At 37.3% G+C, this 21850-nt stretch overlaps 1 protein-coding gene and 1 long non-coding RNA gene across 3 annotated transcripts; both read left to right on the top strand.

Annotated features, from left to right (window-relative positions):
* Positions 1–300: 300 nt before the first annotated feature.
* Positions 301–20883, top strand: LOC135078101 (transmembrane protein 185A). Of its 2 annotated transcripts, none has more exons than XM_063972675.1 (8): positions 301–403; positions 490–616; positions 720–896; positions 3037–3244; positions 4140–4269; positions 15747–15877; positions 16845–16968; positions 17549–20883. In XM_063972675.1, the coding sequence occupies exons 2-8, from the start codon at positions 567–569 to the stop codon at positions 17782–17784; spliced, it is 1056 nt and encodes a 351-aa protein (XP_063828745.1). In that variant the 5' UTR covers positions 301–403; positions 490–566; the 3' UTR covers positions 17785–20883. The 2 variants fall into 2 exon arrangements, with proteins under 2 accessions (XP_063828745.1, XP_063828744.1); XM_063972674.1 differs by having other exon boundaries at positions 4140–4275.
* LOC135077848 (uncharacterized) lies at positions 10277–11232 on the top strand. The gene is made up of 2 exons (XR_010258524.1): positions 10277–10732; positions 11019–11232. It is a non-coding gene; the product is annotated as an uncharacterized LOC135077848 (long non-coding RNA).
* Positions 20884–21850: the final 967 nt, after the last annotated feature.

The following is a 21850-nucleotide window of genomic DNA, read 5'->3' as shown; positions in this document are numbered from 1 at the left end:
TGACGGCAACTTCTGTCTGTCTGTATGCCTTTTTATTTGTAGATAAGTCGATTTTTTCACAATTAATTTTTATTTCACACTTCTAGTTTTTGATTGATTAAATAAATCATTTTGTGTGAACAAATGGGTTTCTTAACAGAACTCGTTAAGTTTTGACGTCTCCCTTTGTGTCTATCTACTAGTTCATACTCGATGTGGTTTGTATTTTTATTGACCACCGGCTGCTTGAGGTGCTCAAAGCTGTAACTGTGTGAACTAAACGGTAAAATAAAACTACAAAGATGTCAAACATAATGTCAATCTGTCTGTTTGTCTTTTGCGGAGCAAAAAATAAAGTGAATTCATGATCTTAGTTTTGTAATTTATTCTCAAGAAATTATTTTATGTTAGTTTAAAGTTAAAGGTATTTGTTTAATATATTATCACAATGTCGTAATACCGGATGCCATTTGTTAATGGGGTCAATTTCAATTATGTTTGTGATTCCAGATTCAACTTGATGTTTTGAGCTATTACAAATAAAACCAGTTGTTAAAGTGAAATGGTAACAAATACATCTGGGGCGAATGTGCATGGCAATGAATTTACAAACGTTATTTCAGGATTTCAATCCTAGGTAACTATAATAAACTGATATGATTTGATGGATACCCTTAGATTAATAAAACCTATGTAGCTTTAGAGTGTGGTGATTGTAATTAATTAAATTACCGTTTCAGTAAGTTCGTGGTGCACACCTGTTTGCTAATATTCACGGCGCTGTTAGCTTTGAAGTTAGACAACTCAATAACATGGTCTTACTGGGCAGTATTCACACCCATATGGGTCTGGAAGTTTCTTGTAGTCCTGGGGGCTACTGTCGGTACATATGTGTGGTGGCAGTACCCTCATTTCAGGTCAGTAAGCTCAAATTAACCATATTATAAGATAGACTACACTTATTCTTGTATAACACATGAAATGGCATTAAAAAGGTTTTAATATTATGCCAATCATTTATGACCTTTCACTTTAGAGATGACCCTGGTCATAAGTCATAGTCAATGCTGTACTCTAATAACCTGAAACTGAGCAATGAGGATCAGTACTGTTGTAGAAAATTCAATAAAACTAGTATCTACGTTAATCTTTAAGACATAAGAAAGATATATCTTTTTGAATTATCCAAATCGGACCATTACTTACGAAGATATTAAGTAATAAACATAGGCCGTTTTTGCCGCTAAAAGTCAACGTACGCAAGGCCGCGTGACGTCATTATATCCGAATCGAGCGCAGCCGGCGTACTAATGGGATGGAAAATATTTTTTTCCGGCTAAACTATCAGTTTTAGAAAAAAACTTTTAATAACATTTATTCTTCAAAATAAAGTAACCTATCGACGAGTAATTTTTAAAAATAAAAATTGTGAAAAATAAGTATTACTATGTCCAAAAACCACATTTTCATAGGATTCGATGCAATGCGGAGACGCGGTTGGGGTGAGTGTAACTTAATGATTGTTTGTATTGAACATAATAATACATAATATGATGCTAATACCCAGTTTCTGGCCTGGGGGGGGGGGGGGATAAGTCATACCCAGCTTATAGCCTGGGGGGAGGGGCAAGCCTTACCCAGCTTCTGGCCTTGGTGGGAGGGGGGAGAGGCAAGTCATACCCAGTTTCTGGCCTGGGGGGGGGGTAAGTAATACCCAGCTTCCGGCCGAGGGGGAGTCATACCTAGCTTATGCTTATGGACTGGGAGAAGGGGCTAGCCTTACCCAGCTTCTGGCTTGGGGAGAGGGGGGGGGGGGAGGGGTCAAGTCATAACCAGTTTCTAGGGCTGGGGGGAGGGGCTAGCCTTACCCAGCTTATGGCCTGGGGAAGGGGGGGGTCAAGTCATACCCAGTTTCTGGCATGGGGGGGGGGGGTGTCATACCCAGCTTCTGGCCGAAGAGGAGTCATATCCAGCTTATGCTTATGGCCTGGGGGTAGGGGCAAGCCTTACCTAGCTTCTGGCCTGGGGGGAGGGGGAGGGGTCAAGTCATACCCAGTTTCGGGCCGGGGGGGGGGGGGGGGGGGGGTAAATCATACCCAACTTCTGGCCGAGGGGGAAGTCATGCCCAGCTTATGACCTGGGGAGAGGAGAGGGGCGGGGTAGTCATACCCAGCTTCTAGGCTAAGATTAAATAGATTTCCAGCACGGAGCGGCTGTCCTTTCCTGCAGCAGCTGGCCCGCCCATGGGAACGGCGAATAGATAGGTAGGTGCGTAGGTTTAACTCAGAAAAACTAAATAACAGGTAGGTATTATATTAAGTGTACATCGAAATGATTTTCATAGCAATGTCTTATTGTTAGAAGTTATACCTTATTGTTAGAAGTAAATAAATGAATACTTATACATTTTTATATTTTACTTGGAAGAAGAATGACTCTAACAACACTTATGTACACTTTATTTGAATAAATCGCCAAATATACCACCGCGGAGACCCCAATCGCGTCTCTGCGTGCCATTGAATCGTATGAGCGTATGGATTTTTTGCGTTATTTTTCACAATTTCCATTTTTAAAAATTACCTATCGATAGCTTACTTTATTCTGATAAATAAATGTCATTACAAGTTTTTCTCTAAAACTGATAATTTGGCTAGAAAAAAATATTTTCTATCCACGCAGTACGCCGGCAGCGTTCGGATCGGATATAATGACGTCATCGTCCCCGCGCCGGGCGGTCAGTGAACTTTTTTAGTAATTTGGCCATAACTTCGTCAATTTTTGTCGTAGAACAAAAATTTTTGCACTGTGTATTAATGATTTCTTAGCCCTATAAATCTGCATTCACAGCTAAAAATCGAAATGATCCTCATTTACTAGTGTACTAAACTTTACAGATTTATTGTTTTTGTAGGTGACCATTTGTTATAATTATGTGATTCTGAATCTCACTATGTTCAATCATTGAAGATATCTATCATAAACTAACTTGCACAGTTTCTGTAATAGAAATAACCATCTGAAATAGCAATTACAATAATATTTATCTGTTTACAGGTTAGAAGGTGAAGCCTACATTCACTACAAAGCCATGCTGATCAGTCTTGCCATACATTTGATACTGCTGATGTTCGAGCTACTTGTGTGCGACCAGTTGACCACCAAGCGCCACATATGGATACTGGTCTTTATTCCGCTGATCTTCATTAGTATAGTCTCAATAGCTATATGTATATGGTCAGTGAAACACGACCGTAGCTATGAGGTAAGGATAATTTATGTTTAATTAATAATTATGACTCATTAAGACTAATAAAGTACTATTAGTACGTACATAAAGTACTGTAAATAGACTGACACTAAGGTTGAGATTTTAGTTGTTACTTTTCACAATACTAAGATAAGAAATAGATCTACAAGTTAAACAAATTAGAATGATTTTAGAGTGTATTTGTATTTTTTATCTCTTAGACTGTGAATCTTAGGCCCCACTAACAATAGAAGATTTTGGGCCATACTTTGTGGAATGCATAGTAGACAATTCATGTCATGGTCATTATACCAAAGAAATACCTTGGAACAATTTTACTTAATTAAGAATACAATGGGCATGTTTGTGAACTTCCACATATCAAATTAATAATTCTGTCATAATACATAATTTAAATAATTTACATCTATTTTCATTAAATGATCTTCTTTTTATTTATTTCAACCATCTGACTGTGGTGTCTGAGTTTGTTGTGGAGCTTTTTCTCAGCACTTGTCAAATGTGTATGGTCTTGAAGTGCTGGTAGAGCAAAAAAAGTATGAGACATTCTGTAAAGGTTCCATAAGAGCATAACATTTTTTTTATTACTCTTTTTTATATATTTCACTATTTGTAAGCTCCATTTAATAGTCCATACAAATAAAGACATTTTTGACTTTAAAAATTATAAATAACATGAAAAAATCGAACTGCCTAAGGCGGGAATTGAACCCACGACCTTCCGCTTGCCGGGAGACTGCTCTTCCAACTGAGCTACTTAGACACTGGATGAACCTGTCGAAATTTTCAAGTATAATACGCTGTTACGGCCAGCGTTTGTTTCATCAATGTTGGGTATACCTACCCTTAAACATCTAACAGAAATTTTTGACTGTGACTCTATTTCCAGTTGGAGCTGTTCTGCGCGGTGAACATACTGCAGTTCATTTTCCTGGCCCTGAAGTTGGATGACTTCATCAACTGGTCGTGGGAGGTTGTGTTTGTGCCTTTGTGGATACTCATGTGTCTCAGCCTAGTAGGTGAGTGTATGTATTTCTTTTATCATTTACCATTCATGTTTAGTATTGTAGACTAGTGAAATATCACATGCTTTATATTTTGCACACAAAATATTTGTATTAATAGCTAATATACTTATAGTAATGTAAGTAAAATCTGTTCGTTTCAATACTAAATGTTTCACTTTTTTTTATGAAGTAGAATCTGTTTAGCACGACGTCGCATATAGCGATCGACCTCTTTTAGCGACGCATATGCGGCGTAAATAACTTCTTTAGTACGACGTCCGTATAGTGTGACGTAATATCATCGGTCCCTTGAGTGTCGTTCGTATTAAGGCGATTAGAGTCCTCAATGACCTTGGGCGTTTGACCTTCACGCCGCGAGCAACACCCGCGTACCCCGCACCAAAAACTCCGATTTGACACCGGTCAAAAATACACGGGCATAGGTAGATACAGAATAGAAGCTCTTTCTTCATACATTACTGCCTATTATTTTAAACTTAAATTGATGAACCTTGATGTCGGTGTCATTTAACTCAGGCGTAAAGGTATTTAATAAAAATAACAAAATCCATGAACATTTTGTACGGGATAAAATTTTATTTCATTTTTCGTAAATTTTCTAATGCTTTTGTCGGTTCAGTCGTTCTCGAAATTTGAACAAACCTATTGGAACGCATTAGTACCTAGTATTATCCATGGCCTAAAAAAGCAAATGTTTCTGCTTTTGTCTATTGTCATTCTCTCTGTGTCACTTATGAAGAATAAACTGAAAATGTATTAATGTCTTTTTATTAGAAATCCTTCATCAATTGATTGAGTTAAAATTTCGGATATACATGTAATTCGGGTGACAATGCAATATTGTGATGACATGGAGCTGATCTGATGGTAGAGCTGGAATGCCAGTGGCCCCATAGCAACTCCGGGATTAAACGATTCCATCGAGTTTAGGCTCGTTTGATTTGTATTTATTTATTATTATACCTAAATAATTTCATTACAATTTTCTAAAAATGCAGAAAAACTTAAAAATCTTGAAAACGGTGATATTTTTACTGGGGTCAAAATTGGACGTTAGGGAGACCATGGCGAGGCCTATCGATGGTTGAAGGGTTATCCATTGTTTTTGGGACACCCTGTATAAGCAAGTACCTAATGTTATGTAAGTACGCTACTTTGAAAATCATGAGTCTTCAATTCTCTAAGGTAAACTGCAGGGTCTGATGATGGATCTGGAATGTGGCCATAAGAATAGGCTAGTTTCTTAAAAAAAGACTTTTGGTCCGTCAATTTTACATTATCAAAAAATATTGGACACAGGATATTTTTATTTGTCAATTAAACAAGTAATTACGAAGATATGATGCGATGAAATTCCGCGTGACGACACAAATCGCCACATTTTTAAGCATGCCTTGACGTCATGTGCCTCATCTTCTGAACTTTGGTGCGCTTCATCTCTTTAAATTTTCATAAGTTTAAAAATGTGAAAAATACATTTAGAGTTTGTTTTTGGTAAGTTCACCGACGGACTAATTCAAACTCTTGCTACTTTCTTGCTTTATCCACGAAACATCCCTATTCTTCGAAATTATTACGATCTACAAACGGAAAATCTCTGCCACTACGCCGCAGTAAATTCCCCATCATAAATAAAAATGTTTTTTTTTAAAACAAGCTCTTGTATGCTAATAATTTTGGTTTCATGACATGCTCTTAAAATTCATCACCTTATAAGAGGATTTCAGTTATTATCTGCGAAACTTTTTAATAATATAGGTACGTTTCATGGTTAGGTAATTTAGGGAAGTTTATTTGCACTTAACATGAAAAATATGGTATCAATGTACTGTGTACCTATGCACCTTCAGTGGCAACAACAAGGTCTACTGAGTACCTATAGTCTACTAAAGGCATGAAATAGATTAATTTCACTAAAAATTAAAACCAACTCCAAAACGACTCACCAAAAGGTAGGCTGCCACCGACTCCGAAAATGGCTAATTTTGTAATCAGTATCCAAATTTTTTAATAAGCTCTATAGAACAATTCAATACCACTTTATCTTAATTTTTTTTAATGTGACAGGAGGCAAACGAACAAACGGATCACCTGTTGGTAAATGATTACCGTCGCCCATAGACACCCGCAGACCCAGGGGCGTTACAGGTGTTATTTTTAATTGTGGTATTTTCGCGAAATTCTTTTTTATGTAAATGAAATTTGATAAGTTTGATTTATAATTTTGCATGCCAAAAGGTGGAAGATACTAAAATACTTGTAATACCTACGTTTACCCATGTTCGCAAAATAAATATATTTGATTTGATTTGATTTGATTTGAAGAAACATACCTATTGAAAATATAAATTGTTTTCTTCACGTAAATCGATTAAGTTACAGATTCTGACTAGCTCCTGATTTGGATACTGATTGCAAAGGCCTAACTAGTAAATAAATAACGTAATAATTTTTCTACTTGTATTTATCTAGTGCAGTTGTTTTGGAGTCAATTATAGTTTTTTTACACTAATAGATTCTATTCAGGTAGAAAATAGCGTCTGAGCGCGTCATAATTCAATTGTATCATCTGACTGCACGTACTCTATGAACAATTCTGACATAAAATCTATTGTCGAACAAAAGCTGGGTTGCACCATCTTACTTCAACTTTGACAAGCGTCAAAAGTCTGTCTAACTCCATACAAAAAACACCGGTTATCGCCAAAGCTACGGTCAAAGTTAGGTCACGTCAGGTGGTGCAACTCAGCCAAAGAAAAAATTCATTTTGATCGCTAATGTCAGTTTGCAGCGAGTGACACAACCTGCCCGTCTGAAGGCCAGCGGCCGACTGCCGCCCGCACCCCGCGAAGGCCCCCTCAACAGCAAAACGTTCGGAATTTATCAAAAGTAAAATTTATGAATGAAAGTAATGTTCGATTGAAAAACGCAACGTGTCATTTAAAGATTAAAGAATTCCTAATCTATTCGTGCAAAAATCTTTTAAATTAACATAGCCGTTTTGGAGGAGTAGGGAATTTAAGTAAAAAATCGATGTCCCGTATTTATTTTTTTAATCCAAAACAAAGAGACGTAGCGAAAATTCAAACGTCACAAATGTAGTCCTTGAACTGTTGTATAACATATATTTTTTTCAACTATTTCTATCCAGCAGTAAAAGAGGAGTAGGCTTTACAAAATGCCCATTTGGCGCGGATTGAGGACTCTAATCGCCTTAACATAAAAAACTTTACTTGCTTTGTCTCACATATTTTTTTTAGTGTCAGCACCATGTAAACATTTTCAATCAACTAGGGGCGACTCTAGGCCTCAAATTAAACAATTATGTTTTCAGGTTATCAGAAGTTATGTATGAGCCACAATATGTGAATTAGATGTGATGTATGACACCATAATTTCAGTATTTATGACATACCATAGGCGAATTCCACATCTCGTTTATACAGTAGGTTTATGTGTCTTGTAAAACATGTAATGAAATAAATTCACATGCCAGGTGTGCTAGTGAGATAAGCTGCCCTTTTCTCTATTATAAGACCACTTTTGCGCTGCAATATATCTGTGAATAAATAATCTTTGTACTAAACCTAATAAAAAGAACCTCTACATTCTGCAAAAGTTACTTATCAATCATTGTAACATGTCACTCTTGAGAATCGATCCCTGACTCGCCATAAGGGTGCTGTATAGCATAATCCTCGCCATAACTAACGGTGACAATGTTTCCAAGGGTGCTGTATAGCATAATCCTCGCCAACGGTGACGATGTGTTTCCAAGGGTGCTGTATAGCATAATCCTCGCCAACGGTGACAATGTTTCCAGGGGTGCTGTATAACTGTGTTAATCTGGTCGCCATTCTATAATGTTCACTCGGACCGAATTGAGGGTGTCCAGAGAAAGTTTCTGAATATTCTTTGCTTCAGATTGGGTTTGGGTCGCGAATATAGGTCATACAGGGCAAGGCTACAGCGCTTCAAAATGACGTCTCTGGCCTCCAGACGTGAATGTCTTGAACTGGTCTGTCTGCACAAGATTTTGCACTCTGAACTTGATTCACCAAATCTTCTTTCCCTTCTTAATTTTAACATTCATTACAAATCCCGAAACCCTATCAAAAAATTATTTTCGCTCCAAGTCTACAAAAACAATACCTCTTTTTACAACCCTATAACCAGAATGTGCAGACTTTATAATGACACTGTCACTGAACACTCTTCTTTGGACATATTCTGTTCTAAGCTATCCAAATTCAGGAGAGATATCCTGAATATAAAGTCAAGTTGTCCTTTGTAAACTTTAATAACACTTATTAACATTAAATACTAAGCATAAAATAAGTTAAACTAACACTACTTACCCTCTTTATTTCATTATTTTCAATTCATTCTGTGCACACATGTTTAGAGTTGCGGTTTAGATTAATCTATGGAATATTATCTGTGCCTGAATATGACTGTAACTTGTTTTGTGAGCCTTAAATAAATAAATAAATAAATAAATAACATAATCCTCGCCATAACTAACGGTGACAAAGTTTCCAGGGGTGCTGTATAGCATAATCCTCGCCATAACTAACAGTGACAATGTTTCCAGGGGTGCTGTATAGCATAATCCTCGCCATAACTAACAGTGACAAAGTTTCCAGGGGTGCTGTATAGCATAATCCTCGCCATAACTAACGGTGACAATGTTTCCAGGGGTGCTGTACAGCATAATCCTCGCCGTAACTAACGGTGACAATGTTTCCAGGGGTGCTGTACAGCATAATCCTCGCCATAACTAACGGTGACAATGTTGGCAGGGGTGCTGTATAGCATAATCCTCGCCATAACTAACGGTGACAATGTTGGCAGGGGTGCTGTATAGCATAATCCTCGCCATAACTAACGGTGACAATGTTTCCAGGGGTGCTGTACAGCATAATCCTCGCCATAACTAACGGTGACAATGTTTCCAGGGGTGCTGTATAGCATAATCCTCGCCATAACTAACGGTGACAATGTCTCCAGGGGTGCTGTATAGCATAATCCTCGCCGTAACTAAGGGTGACAATGTTTCCAGGGGTGCTGTACAGCATAATCCTCGCCATAACTAACGGTGACAATGTTTCCAGGGGTGCTGTACAGCATAATCCTCGCCATAACTAAAGGGTGACAATGTTTCCAGGGGTGCTGTATAGCATAATCCTCGCTATAACTAACGGTGACAATGTTTCCAGGGGTGCTGTGTAGCATAATCCTCGCCATAACTAACGGTGACAATGTTTCCAGGGGTGCTGTATAGCATAATCCTCGCCATAACTAACGGTGACAATGTCTCCAGGGGTGCTGTATAGCATAATCCTCTCCATAACTAACGGTGACAATGTTTCCAGGGGTGCTGTATAGCATAATCCTCGCCATAACTAACGGTGACAATGTTTCCAGGGGTGCTGTATAGCATAATCCTCGCCATAACTAACGGTGACAATGTTTCCAGGGGTGCTGTATAGCATAATCCTCGCCATAACTAACGGTGACAATGTTTCCAGGGGTGCTGTATAGCATAATCCTCGCCATAACTAACGGTGACAATGTTTCCAGGGGTGCTGTATAGCATAATCCTCGCCATAACTAACGGTGACAATGTTTCCAGGGGTGCTGTATAGCATAATCCTCGCCATAACTAACGGTGACAATGTTTCCAAGGGTGCTGTATACATAGCATAATCCTCGCCATAACTAACGGTGACAATGTTTGCAGGGGTGCTGTATAGCATAATCCTCGCCATAACTAACGGTGACAATGTTTCCAGGGGTGCTGTATAGCATAATCCTCGCCATAACTAACGGTGACAATGTTTCCAGTAGGCCTAAGATGCGCGCATCGACAATGACATGATATGATAAGACAATTTTCGATCACGTAGATAATTTTATCATTTTCCCTAACATGGGACCATCGATAGAAAAGTCTATCGACCGCTATCGCGTGATAACCGAATTATTGCCATATTAAGAAAAAATTGCGTTATTATGTTGGCCAACCTTGAAATATTTTAGCTCATTCGTTCAATCTCGTTCATTTCTGCTACTAATTCGGCTAAAAACACATATCTTAAAGCAGTGAGAACGTCATTAAAAAAAGTTATGTCAATTTTGTTGACATTACATGACTGCTTGATTGTATTTTGTTTGTGTTTTTAAAATTGTATTTTTATGTTTCCAGTCTTATTTTTAATATTTCTAAAGTACGGAAAATATCAAACGAAGAGATAACCAAGTTAAAGAAAAACAATGAAGAATTCCTAATCATACCGATAGTATTAAAGAATGAAGTCTTCAAAATTAACAGAATAACCGAACTCCACTACCTACCCCATAATGCGAGGTTTACAGTAATTATTCAACTTACATGAAGCAGTCAGAAAGTTTATTGAGATTTGAGAAATAAAGTACACTCATAAGTAGCAAAGTAAGTACCTAAAGTCTAAAATATTAGCTATACTCCGCAGATCTTGATTTTCATAAGTAACAGCACCGGAGAAAAGGAAAAATATCTTTATTCCTACAAATAAGCTTTCACCTTCTTTCCTATATTTATTTCACATAGTTCTTTCACCGTGTAATAATACTGTGATCAATATTTTGTATGTAAACTTAAAATACAAATAGGATTAAGTAAATGTTTCTATTTATGAACTGTTTATGTAATTGTAATATTTATAATAGTGTTTAAATAATATTCTTTCTTTTTTCAGACAGTGGATGAAGAAGTGTGGGATTATGAGTGATTATTTCATTCTAAAGCAGACATAATCAAGTCTTGCTCACTATCATGAAAATTTACAATAACAATCAGCAAGAAAAACTTCAAGGGGCTAGGCTAACTAATTCATGGAATTCTGTTTGTATTTGAAATTATAAATAGCTATTGTAAAACAAAAGTTTTCCAAATAAAGATTTTGTAAATAATGGTTGAATTATTTTGAAATTACACTGCAATAATGAATTTATTGCCTGCGTCCAGCGCCTTTCTGCTACCATTATGATGTCGTCGGTCCACCTTGTGGGTGGACGTCCCACGCTGCGTATTCCGGTACCCGGCCACCACCCCAGAACCTTGCTGCCCCATCGGACAACATGGAAAGCATTGGGGGAGGCCTAAGTTCAGCAGTGGACGTCCTATGGCTGAGATGATGATGAATTTATTATAATGGAATAAATTGTACAAGATTATCATCCTGTCACATTAAAGCCCTTAAAAAAGACCACATGGAGGAATTAGATTGATAGTAATGTGGAATGTATGTATGGTATCACCAAGTTATAAAATTAGTAAAATTCATTTATTCTCATTGTTATTATAGCAAGTTTGATTACACATCCCACCCAATGCTAATTTCTGACAATGACCTTGCCACTGTTTGATGTAGACACAAGAAGCTCGGTCACCACATTCCGCCCCATTTTCAATAATTTTACAAGATTATGTACAGATGACAGTAGGTACTTAAATCAAGCTAAACACTGTGGGGTATCTCACGACATTTGCAACTTAATATGTATTGTCTGATGTACTGTTGAATGCCTACCTAAGTAGGTAAGTAATGGTTATTTTACAAGGTAGGTAATGTAATAATTAATATGTGGGTGGGACTGTGGGAGCACTAAGATTTTGCAGCTAGCGATTATAAACTGTCGCAAGATTCGCCTCACACTTAATCTAAGCTCACACTCATAGATGTTTTATTAATCTAAGCTCACACTGATAAACTCTTGAACTAGAACTCAATCTCCACCTAGAAGTAAAAGTATCACAAAGGTGCTAGATTCCTTTCTTTGAATTTTACTAGCCTCAAATTAGTCGTAAAATGTCATCTACCATTATAAATGATAAATAAATAGAGTTAAAGTAGCTTGCAAAAAAGTTAATCTCCTATCGTCTTGCTAATCGTGGGCAAGGATCGAGGACGATAAAAACACCACATCCTATCCTATCGTGATGTCAAAATATGATATAGTTAGCGCTTCATGTTAGGGCTTGCCAGGTTTATCACAAAAAAAAAAAACAAATCTATCACTATCACATTTTGACAGATGACATGATAATTTTCGGGGTGCCATGTTAGCGCCGGTAGATAAAACGATATAGTGACGTCAAAATCGATATAACGCCGCGATAGCAGTTTATCACGGCGCGCATCTTAGGCCTGCAGGGGTGCTGTATAGCATAATCCTCGCCATAACTAACGGTGACAATGTTTCCAGGGGTGCTGTATAGCATAATCCTCGCCATAACTAACGGTGACAATGTTTCCAGGGGTGCTGTATAGCATAATCCTCGCCATAACTAACGGTGACAATGTTTCCAAGGGTGCTGTATACATAGCATAATCCTCGCCATAACTAACGGTGACAATGTTTCCAAGGGTGCTGTATAGCATAATCCTCGCCATAACTAACGGTGACAATGTTTCCAGGGGTGCTGTATAGCATAATCCTCGCCATAACTAACGGTGACAATGTTTCCAGGGGTGCTGTATAGCATAATCCTCGCCATAACTAACGGTGACAATGTTTGCAGGGGTGCTGTACAGCATAATCCTCGCCATAACTAACGGTGACAATGTTGGCAGGGGTGCTGTATAGCATAATCCTCGCCATAACTAACGGTGACAATGTTGGCAGGGGTGCTGTATAGCATAATCCTCGCCATGACTAAGGGTGACAATGTTTCCAGGGGTGCTGTACAGCATAATCCTCGCCATAACTAAGGGTGACAATGTTTCCAGGGGTGCTGTATAGCGTAATCCTCGCCATAACTAAGGGTGACAATGTCTCCAGGGGTGCTGTACAGCATAATCCTCGCCGTAACTAAGGGTGACAATGTTTCCAGGGGTGCTGTATAGCATAATCCTCGCCATAACTAACGGTGACAATGTTTGCAGGGGTGCTGTATAGCATAATCCTCGCCATAACTAACGGTGACAATGTTTGCAGGGGTGCTGTATAGCATAATCCTCGCCATAAATAACGATGACAATGTTGGCAGGGGTGCTGTATAGCATAATCCTCGCCATAACTAACGGTGACAATGTTGGCAGGGGTGCTGTATAGCATAATCCTCGCCATAACTAACGGTGACAATGTTGGCAGGGGTGCTGTATAGCATAGTCCTCGCCATAACTAACGGTGACAATGTTGGCAGGGGTGCTGTACAGCATAATCCTCGCCATAACTAACGGTGACAATGTTGGCAGGGGTGCTGTATAGCATAATCCTCGCCATAACTAAGGGTGACAATGTTTCCAGGGGTGCTGTACAGCATAATCCTCGCCGTAACTAACGGTGACAATTAGAGATGAAACGGATAGTGGTTTGGCCGGATACCGGATACCGGATATCCGGCGAGCTGCTAGGCCGGATAGCCGGATATCCGGCGGCCGGATAGTTGGCCCATTGTCTCGTTTTATGTCGTGACGAGTTTAGCGCCGGACAGGTGCTTCGAACGCGATCAGTGAGTCTAGTAGACTAAACACTTTTAGAAAATTGAATCCGTCTGAATAGAATGTCAGATTTTGCCACTTGTCTAGGGGGCATATCAATTCGGGCGATTTCGGTTGCCATCGTGAGTGTGTGGTTGAATAGGGAAAAATAAATTAGTTTACTTGCTGCGTAATCTGACTGAACTGGATTACAAATGTTTGGCCAAAAAACGTTTCCCAAATTATCACATCGCAAACTTTTAATTCGCAAATGTCGTTTTTGGCATATTATTGTTTAACAAATTATTGTTTGGCAAATTGTGTTTTGCCAAATGTTTCATTTGGCAAAAATATTTCACGATAAACTATTTACAAAATAATTTGATTGGTGCATAGAATGGATTACAAATTAGCTTGTGGTTATTATTTTGTTTAGTGGGTAGTTAATATAAATTTTGTTCTAAATTAATTTTCATATTTCGTTATTTTTATCGAAATTTCCAAATGATTTATTTACTATAGAGGTGATTCTAGCGCTCGGCGGCCGCTGCCGCGGCACGCTCACTTCGCTCGCTCCGTTCGCTCGCCTTCGCGCGTTAAGGGTCACTGTTCTAACCTAACCTAACCTACTATTTTCTGCAATACCTACTTTTTGCAACCATACTATTTTCTGCAATCTCTTTGTTTTACATAAAATTCTTGAAAACCATGATCATGTGCCTTATGCTTTGATTTGTGGGTAACGGTGGGTAAGTATGTGAAGTGTCAATTTGACCAAACAAATTATTTGGGATATAATATTTGGCAAAATAAAACATTTGCTATGTAAACATTTGCCAAGTAAAATTTTGCCAAATGATAATTTGACCAAATGAATTATTTGCGAAAAGTACAGTTGCTAAAAGTTCATTTGGGAAATAAAACTTTGGCGATAAGTTGTTTGCGAAGTGAAATTTGAAAAGTAATTTGGCCAAACGGAAGGATACCGACTGAACTACATCATTTCATCAGACCATCAGTGAAAAAAAGATCGCCTATTAAATTGGCTATATTAACCCGACTGCGCCAGAAGGAGGGTTGTTTTTCGACATTAACAGATATTTATTTATTTAGTATTCGTCATTGGAGTGAATAACCCGGAAAAAGAAATGAGTTTTTTGAAAGGCCTTAATAAGGCTTTTTTTGTAACTTTTTGGACTTTAAATAAAAGCCGTCATTATTATAAGCCTTTTTATTGATATTTACCTCAAAGATTAATGTATTTCATTTTATTAAAGGAAATTGTCGTAGTTTTTTAATATCCGGTATCCGGCCGGATAGTGAGTTACTATCCGGTATCCGGCCGGATAGTAAATTTAGGCCGGATATCCGGCCTACCGGATAGTTACCGGATATCCGTTTCATCTCTAGTGACAATGTTTGCAGGGGTGCTGTATACATAGCATAATCCTCGCCATAACTAACGGTGACAATGTTTCCAGGGGTGCCGTATAGCATAATCCTCGCCATAACTAACGGTGACAATGTTTCCAGGGGTGCTGTATAGCATAATCCTCGCCATAACTAAGGGTGACAATGTTTCCAGGGGTGCTGTACAGCATAATCCTCGCCATAACTAACGGTGACAATGTTGGCAGGGGTGCTGTATAGCATAATCCTCGCCATAACTAACGGTGACAATGTCTCCAGGGGTGCTGTATAGCATAATCCTCGCCATAACTAACGGTGACAATGTCTCCAGGGGTGCTGTACAGCATAATCCTCGCCATAACTAACGGTGACAATGTCTCCAGGGGTGCTGTACAGCATAATCGTCGCCGTAACTAAGGGTGACAATGTTTCCAGGGGTGCTGTACAGCATAATCCTCGCCATAACTAACGGTGACAATGTTGGCAGGGGTGCTGTATAGCTTAATCCTCGCCATAACTAAGGGTGACAATGTTTCCAGGGGTGCTGTATAGCATAATCCTCGCCATAACTAACGGTGAAAATGTTGGCAGGGGTGCTGTATAGCATAATCTTCGCGGGTATCCTGCTTCGCACGCCGGAGGTCAACGTGCAGCAGCGCCGGACAAGCTTCAACTCGGCGCTGGCCTACACGTTCACTGTCGTGCCCATTTTGGTGTTCCAGGTATGTCATCATCATCATTATCATCATCATCATCATTTCAGCCATAGGACGTCCACTGCTGAACATAGGCCTCCCCCAATAATTTCCACAATGGCCGATTGGTGGCAGCCTGCACCCAGCGCCTTAATGCTACCTTTATGAGGTCGTCGCTCCACCTTGTGGGTGGACGTCCTACGCAGCGCTTACGTCCTACGTTCCAGTTATGTATGGGCTGAAAATCAATCATCAAAAATGTTTGAACACAATATAGTCTTCCGCCGATATCTGCCTAAGTTTGGGACTATACTAGATCAGAATAGCAGAAGATAGAGGTCAGTAGAGAGACTTGGAGGAGGCCTAAGTATGTCAAGAGAATCAAGAGGCACGCCGAATTGCGAGGACACCTTCCTGATACTATAACAAATAAAGTTGCAAAGAAAATTAGCAGAGAGTAGGAGATTTAGAAGAAATGGGGTTTATTATTATTATTTAATTATTCCTACAAGTTACAATATCTATCTATCTATTAAATATTCATTTACTCACATAAACTACGAATCTCCCTACCTCGGTATACAATATGATAGTACTCAGAAAGCTGTCGAGGCTTTTCTTCATACTACACTTCGCTTCGTGAGCACTTTCATAAAAGCTATAACAAAAATTTCGCAATGTGAACGTTTTAGCGTGAACAAAAGTCACTCAATGAACGTTTTCGGACTGATAGTAACTTAATAATAAAATACTGAGAAATTACTATTAATTACAGTAAGAAAGATGACGAAAACATTCAAAGTTAGTCTGTGCGTTTACCAATATTTGAAGAATTTGCTTGGTTTCCAAATAATATTTTAACAAACCCATGGCAACCATTTTAGGCTAACAACGCCAACGAAACTTGCTGCATGTACTAATTTGCGTTTTAAATGTTAATTTACGGGTTTTTTTTTTATTTAGTTTTTGTTAATAAATATTAAATCTTTTGCAGGTGCTATTGACGAATAAGTTGGACGACGGCCTCGCGTTGTCATACACCGTGGTAGTCAGTCCTTTGTTCGTCAGCTACGCTACATTGATTATCATGTCGTTCAGCTCAAAAGGGGGCAATAAATGTAAGTGCCCATTCATTATTGTTGTTCACTTGTTTTTTACGGTTGAGCGGCGGCATTCAATTGTTTTATTCAGTGTCATGTTCTATTTTGTTTTGTTATTTATTTTATTTTCGGCCATTGTTTTCTATTTGTGTCAATCGATAGTTTGCATGGTCTACATTGTGCATCATGCTTTTATTAAGATTGCAATGAGATTAAGAAGTATGGAAATTCAAAATTAGCTAACTAAGGTATGTTTGGCTTTTTTAAACATTTGATAATGTTTATTTTCAACAAAAAATAAATTATTGTATGATAATTCTTTTTATTTTCAAGGTTTTTTGAATGTTCATTATGTTTAACGAAAAATAGACAAGATTTTCTACATTTAAAAGATGAATACAATGGAACTTTAGGATGTAATAATATGTTGCATGGACTAGGAAAAACAATTTGATTTGTAGTTAAATTTAAATTTTCCATAATTTTTAAAACAATCTTTCAACCGTTAATTAGTGGCTAAATATAGTTTTGTAGCATCTTAAGCACAAGTTGCTTTACATACCATAGGATTACTAAAAATCCCAATGAAATGTTCCAGGGTGGTTCGGCATCAGGAAAGACTTCTGCCAGTTCCTGCTATCAGTGTTCCCTTTGCTTCAAGAGTACGCAAACATAGCTTACAACAACGGAACACGCGCGTCCGAGCCCGCCCCGGAGCCCTACCGCGACGAAGAAACCCACAAAGTCAAAGAGAAAAAATCACACAAAAACCAAAAGAAAAACGAACACATGAAACCAGTAGTGCCTGTTACGAGCATAGACATGCCAGATTGATTCGCGCCGGGCTTAAGCAAACTGTGTGTTCACTCGTTAGTTATATTGTAAATATCGGGCTTCTAAAACGCAACGGAGCAATATTCAACGTTTGTTAAGTTTGTATAAGTGCTAAGCTGTTCCGTGAGTAGTTGTAGTGTAAATTGGTAATCTAACGGTATAGTTGTAGGTTGGTTTGTTAACTTTTAATACTGTACAGTTGTTTGTTGCAATTATTCGAAAGCTACACGCTAAGCTTATTGTTTGAGTCGATCTGACTTCTGAGTTGATTAGGGTGTAAAATTACATTTAACGAAGTTTGATATTAGGCATTCGTTTATAAAAATCCTGCTAAAAAAATTACGACTACAGAATATACGACACAGGCAAAAAGTTTTGCCTCAATGTGTGGAACCAAATTATTATGAGACGGGCATGAAATTATTCGTTGATCTCAAGCTAATGTTAAAAATAAACAGATATTCTATTATATTCATTCGGAGAAACTTAAGTTGATCTTATTTCAAAATATGAGAAGCCTTCTTTAAATATAATTTTACACCCGTAATTTGTGATAGAGTATTAGATAACTAAAACCTGGTCTTTGAGCACGTAGAATTTTGTCCAATGACCCCAAGCTACCCATCCTTATCGCTCGCGCGTAATTATGTTGCTGTCGCGCTCGCACACTCACTGCGGGCGCCCGTCGCACAGTCGCGACAGCAATATAATTACGCGCGAGCGATAAGGATGGGTCGCTTGGGGTCATTGGACAAAATTCTACGTGCTCAGAGACCAGACTATAGTGATGATGAAATTGTATTGCCACAAAATGAAATAGTAATCTAGCTGGATTGTTACACTATTTGTTATTACCCCAGTTTTACTTGTTTTAGGTAACTTAAGTAGGTGCTATTGTTATTTTTTAAGCTTTATTTCCCGTGGGCGTTAGAATCAGATGAAACGTATCACCAGGCGATAATGAAGTGTTCTATAGATAAAAAAGTTAGTATGTTAACTGTACGTAAGTCATATCAATGAAAAGCAATCGTATGGGTGTGTAGACGTAGTTTCGTCGTGAGTAGAGTATGTTATGGAACATATCGCTTTATATTTCGCGTTAGGAAATCTCATATTCGCTGGTTCATATTGTGTACTAAACAAAACACTAAGGCCCAGAACAGACGGTGAAACGCAACGGAGAGACCACACATGACTCGACCAGTTTGAAACCGGTTAGAACTGGTCAAACTGGTTGCGTCATGTGTGGTCTCTCAACGGACGCTATGGCAGAAACTTAGATGCAACTCAAAAGTAACTAGAAGTTGCAGTTTCATTGCAATTGCGTTTCACCGTGTGTTCTGGGCCTTACGTGTAGATATTGTTCTTAATAAGTGCAAAACCATTACCTCCCGTGAAAAAGGATTACCAATGTATTTTTTGTACATAATTTGACTGTGTTTTGTTTTATCGAATATAATTAAGTATTTCTCAAAGTAGTTTCGATGGTTAAAACTTTATTATTGTTGAGGCTATTGTTCAAATCTTGAATATTATTATTGTGAAAGGAACTACTTCTACTTTTCCTCACTAGTTTCATGATACTAGTTTTATTAAAATACTAGTACGACTAGTAGACCCAGCTGTTCATTCGTAGGTACTGGGAATTATTACAATTCTTGCCTTCTTCTCTCAACTTTTGTTTCTAAAGAAGTTATATCGTTAAATTTTGACAATACGCGAGTTGTTCGATGTTAGTGATAAAACTATACAAGGGCAAATGGGGGCCTTTGTAATTGCGTTAAGCTATTATGAACTCTATTATAATGAGCAAGTGTTCCAAATTTCACTGTCGTTCGTTAGTGTTTGTAATGAAATTTAGCTGAATTTGAGTGGTGTCACTTTAAGTATTGAAGTTTAGTTATTATTTTGGGTGTTGTATTAGCGTGTTTAAAAATATAAAATTAGATGCAAGTGTTAAATGCACTTGCCTTTAAAAGATTATTTATTCTAAATCATGTTTTTTAAGACGTCTTCTCTACTTCATTAAAAAAAAGTATTTTATCAAAGTAAATCACACGTGGGAGACTCGAGTAAATAATAAATTCATAACAAACATGCATAATGGAAACATTGCAATATATTTTGATATAAAATTAAGTTTTTGTTACTTTTTTATCCTATGTTCAACATTATTTGATTATAATTATAGCAAAAAATACTATACAGTCTTTTGTTTACAATATTCACTTCAAATTACAAATGATTTATCATTTCGTGACTACCAACAGTAAAACCAGGCGGAATAAATAAAGGGTGCGATACATCAAACCGTTCGTGACGAATATCTCACAATAAATGTCGCCGTATACTATACCACGTACTATACACTCACGCACTGTATACTGAATGGGTTGTACGCTTTGTTTTTGTTTTTTACATCAAAAACTCTGATTCATAAAAATAAAATAGTTTCGTAACAGCGTTTTAGAGTATAAATTCTCCATCACTTTCTGACAGATAATCACTTCAGTATGTTAAACAAAGACAACAGTATTTTTAGGTAAAATCATGTTATAAAAATGTTTTGCTTTTTATGAATATGGAGTCAAATATTTGTCTATAAAGTGATTTTGTTCTTCCTATTTAAATAACTATGGTTTGTAGATAATTTTAGTAGACAATAAAATCAAGTGCTTTATCATTGGATTGTATAAATTGAGAGCAATAAATTAATAACAAATAATGCTAGTAAATTATGATAACTAAATTAACATATTTCTAATTGTTTCTCATTTTCAAAATACTCAAGCTGTCTCATCAGTTTTTTTGTTTCTTCCTTGACTAAAAACGATGAACATGTAAATGCTCCGATCATTTTTATTCAAATATAAATTGATTTGAAAAGAGTTAATCCCACTTATTTGTATGATGTAACTTAATTTTACTGTTACAATTAACAAAAATACATCATGTATTTATTTTCACTGTGATAATATACTCTTCCTATCGCCTATTACAAATGAATTGAGTACCTATTAGCTAAATATTTTATTAATAAAACTATTATTTTTACTGGATTATTGTTTCGTCAAAATTAAAAGTTTCAACTGTACATGATATTTGCGTTTTTGTTACCTAATTCCTGTATCTAGACTAGAACAATGTATGTATGTAGGTAATCAACTTAATTTATTAGATTTCTCATTTGCATTTTATGTTCTACACTTTACGATACCGTCTTGTGTCTATTGATGTATGTGTGTCTATAACATTTGTACCAGGTCACATAAACTATTAATTTTGACCTAGTTTTCCCAAAGCTCGTGTTACATTGTGCTATCATTTACGTCAAAAGTGTTATATAATTTTGCGCTATCCGAGGGCAGCCGAGCCTCGTCGCCTTGACCTCTCTCATGAAAGTATTATCTCCCTCCATAATCGATCGTATGCTAATGCGGCAAGATTTATGTATTCTATATGCTATCGCATAATGATCGTCCAAAAATTACGACGGTATTTCAGAAACGAACACATTTGCAATAACTTTTAGTTTGGCAGTCGTAACTTTTACCAATACCACTTTGGTTTTCGGATAATGATAAAAATATGTAAAGCAGATAAAGGATGTGCGTAAATTGTATTATAATTCAGATTGAGATGACAAGCATTATCTAAAAATCTAGAAAATTAGGACATGATTCAAGCCTAAATTTAACCAATATTAAACCACGTAGGCTTGAATGTACTCGTATGTTACGAATTTAAATCTAATTTTGAGCTTCGTTTTATAATAAGAGCCTTATGAGTCGTAAATACCGCGGAGCCAAGTATAAAGATACAGCAGTTACATTAATTTACGATAGCCATACCGGATATCGTCCATAAAACCCAATTTTATTAGCGTAACAGCTGATATAAAAAGCCAAAGTTTACTAAAGCACAAGGAAACTCCGATGAAAAACCCTTGCAATTTCCCTGGCACAAATAACACTAACTGTTAATGAGTTTATAAGACTACAATACGAAACGCCTAGTCGTAAATTGAAGGTCGACTTTGAACAGCGATAAAAAAGTTTAATGGTAG

This window comes from Ostrinia nubilalis, chromosome 14, assembly GCF_963855985.1.
Source record: "Ostrinia nubilalis chromosome 14, ilOstNubi1.1, whole genome shotgun sequence".
Classification (NCBI taxonomy): Eukaryota; Metazoa; Arthropoda; class Insecta; order Lepidoptera; family Crambidae; genus Ostrinia; species Ostrinia nubilalis.
The sequence above is the reverse complement of the archived record's forward strand: the minus strand, read 5'-3'. Positions and strand labels throughout refer to the sequence as shown.

Excerpts from the sequence above, each read along its gene's own strand:
- LOC135078101 (XM_063972674.1), top strand. The coding sequence starts at position 567 with ATGTGCATGGCAATGAATTTACAAACGTTATTTCAGGATTTCAATCCT. Across the intron at positions 617-719 it reads TTTCAGGATTTCAATCCTAG|TAAGTTCGTGGTGCACACCT; the intron begins GTAACTATAATA and ends TTACCGTTTCAG. Across the intron at positions 16,969-17,548 it reads CTCAAAAGGGGGCAATAAAT|GGTGGTTCGGCATCAGGAAA; the intron begins GTAAGTGCCCAT and ends GAAATGTTCCAG.